We start from the raw sequence: 2,983 nt of genomic DNA on the forward strand, positions 1-2,983 counted from the left end.
GCAGAAAGTGAAGAGGAACTAAAAAGCCTCTTGATGAAAGTGAAAGTGGAGAGTGAAAAAGTTCGCTTAAAACTCAACATTCAGAAAACGAAGATCATGACATCCGGTCCCACCACTTCATGGTAAATAGATGGGGAAACAGTGGAAACAGTGGCAGACTTTATTTTTCTGGGCCCCAAAATCACTACAGATGGTGACTACAGCCATGAAATTAAAAGATGCTTACTCCTTGGAAGGAAAGTTATGACCAACCTAGACAGCATATTGAAAAGCAGAGACATTACTTTGCCAACAAAGGTCCATCTAGTCAAGGCTATGGTTTTTCCAGTGGTCATATATGGATGTGAGAGTTGGACTGTGAAGAAGGCTGAGCGCTGAAGAATTGATGCTTTTGAACTGTGGTGTTGGAGAAGACTCTTGAAAGTCCCGTGGACTGCAAGGAGATCCAACCAGTCTTTTCTGGAGGAGATCAACCCTGGGATTTCTTTGGAAGGAATGATGCTAAAGCTGAAACGCCAGTACTTTGGCCACCTCATGCGAAGAGTTGACTCATTGGAAAAAACTCTGATGCTGGGAGGGATTGGGGGCAGGAGGAGAAGGGGATGACAGAGGATGAGATGGCTGGATGGCATCACTGACTTGATGGACGTGAGTCTGAGTGAACTCCGGGAGTTGGTGATGGACAGGGAGGCCTGGCGTGCTGCGATTCATGGGGTCGCAAAGAGTGGACATGACTGAGCGACTGATCTGATCTGATCTGTAGTTTCACAAATTTTCCAGGTGATTCTCATGTAATCCTTACAGGTGATTCTAAGATTTGAGAAACTTCCAACCAGCCCATTGTTCCCAAAACTATGCTGCTAGAATACTTATTTGCAGAAGGTTAACAGGTGCTCTGTAAAAGGAGGATCTATGGTCAAATAAGTGGGGGAACCACCTACTCTCTGCAGCACTTTCAGAAAGTCACAATCACAGTGGTGTGTTAACAACTCTGAGAAGTTCCACAGTAAATTCTTTGCTTTTGATTAATCCAACGTTGTTTCAAATTGCTTTTTCAGATTGCCCATATTTCCATTAACACTCTCTTAGAGAAATTCTGACCCACCTCATTCCTCATTTTTTACGTAGAACTATTGAAAACTGGAAGAAGTATGGGGACTGCCCAGAGTTTCAGAAAGTGTGTCAGGGCTCAAAAAGGCCCTAGCAGTATGCTTCACCCATAAACCCTGCACCCTCTTTCCCGGTCTCCCAGCCATGCGTCCCTCCAGAGCTCTGTGATATGGAGCCAGTCAACAGCACAGAGGTGTCTGAGTTCTTCCTGAAAGGATTTTCAGGTTACCCTGCCCTGGAGCACCTGCTCTTCCCTCTGTGCTCAGCCGTGTACCTGGTGACCCTGCTGGGGAACACAGGCATCGTGGTGGTCAGCGTGCTGGATGCCCGCCTGCACACACCCATGTACTTCTTCCTGGGCAACCTCTCCATCCTGGACATCTGCTACACGTCCACTTTTGTGCCCCTGATGCTTGTCCACCTCCTGTCAGCCCAGAAGACCATCTCCTTTCTTGGCTGCGCACTCCAGATGTGTCTGGGTCTGTCTACACTCTCCACAGAGTGTCTGCTGCTCGCCATCATGGCCTATGATCGCTACCTGGCCATCTGCCGGCCCCTTAGGTACCCCGTGCTGATGAGCCACCGGCTCTGCTGGTTGCTGGCGGGAACCGCAAGGATCCTGTGTCTCTTCATGTCAGTGACTGAGACAGTCATCGCCATGAGGCTGCCCTTCTGCGGCCACCGTGTGGTCAGTCACTTCACCTGTGAGATCCTGGCAGTCCTGAAGCTGGCCTGTGGTGACACGTCCATCAGTGAGGTCTTCCTGCTGGTGGGTGCCATCTTGCTGCTGCCCGTGCCCCTGGCCTTCATCTGCCTGTCCTACACGCTTATCCTGGCCACCACCCTGAGGGTACCCTCAGCCGCCGGGCGCCACAAAGCCTTCTCTACTTCCTCAGCACACCTGGCCGTGGTGATGCTTTTCTATGGCACCGTCATCTTCATGTACATGAAACCCAAGAGCAAGGAGGCCCGTATCTCTGACGAGGTCTTCACGGTCCTCTGTGCTGTGGTCACACCCATGCTGAACCCCGTCATCTACAGCCTGAGGAACAAGGAGGTGAAGGAGGCCGCCAGGAAGGTGTGGGGCAGGATACAGACCTCCAGATGAGGGAGGCCAGGGCTCCTGCAGGTTAGCAGCTCAGGTCTGCCTTCGCCTACAGAGAGGATGGATAGGGCACAGGATTGGGGGTCTGGAATCCTCAATCCAGAAAGGCAGCACCACCTCCCACTGATCCTGCCACAGATCCGAGCTCACAATTCCACCTTTGTTCCTTCCCCAGGCAGAGCCCTGGGCCAGCTCTCAGCATCAGTCTCCGCTACTTCACACCAGCCTCCTGGCTGGACTCAAGATTTCAGTCTTGTTCCTCCCAATCTATCCTCCAAGGGTCATCCAGAGGGATATTTCGGAAAAGTCTATTTGAGCCCTTCATGTCTCTCTCTTGACTGAAACCCCTGAATAGCTCCCAGAGCTCTCAGGATGAAGTGAAAGGGCTTCACTGGCGGCATTCCAGACCCCTGCAACCTGGCCCTGCGCTCATGACCAATCCCCTTCCCCGCCCTGTACCCCACAGACTCCCTCCTGTCAGCTGCACACACCAACCCGGCAGGAGCCTCGTGCGCCCAGCAATGCCCAGCTCTGTGCCCTTCTTGGTTCTTCCCACAAGGCAGCCCCCAGCCAGCACACAGCTCCCTGTGTAAAAGGACTGTCTGATCCTCGAGGCCTGTCTTTTTATTTTTAAAATGTAATTCCCTACGCTACACATGAGGTCCTTGTTGTTTTCCTATTTTACATAGAGTACTGTAAATCTGTTAATCCCCAACTCCTGATTTACCCCTCCCCCACCTCAAGGCCCATCTTGAATGACACCTCCTC

The 2,983-nt window shown here is 51.5% G+C and overlaps 1 protein-coding gene across 1 annotated transcript; it reads left to right on the top strand.

Annotated features, from left to right (window-relative positions):
* Positions 1 to 1,279: 1,279 nt before the first annotated feature.
* LOC138988977 (olfactory receptor 13J1-like) lies at positions 1,280 to 2,218 on the top strand. Its single transcript, XM_070376112.1, has one exon. It carries the CDS (start codon positions 1,280 to 1,282, stop codon positions 2,216 to 2,218), a length of 939 nt encoding a protein of 312 aa, XP_070232213.1.
* The last annotated feature ends 765 nt before the right edge of the window (positions 2,219 to 2,983 follow it).

Source organism: Bos mutus, chromosome 8, assembly GCF_027580195.1.
Source record: "Bos mutus isolate GX-2022 chromosome 8, NWIPB_WYAK_1.1, whole genome shotgun sequence".
In the NCBI taxonomy this organism is placed as follows: domain Eukaryota; kingdom Metazoa; phylum Chordata; class Mammalia; order Artiodactyla; family Bovidae; genus Bos; species Bos mutus.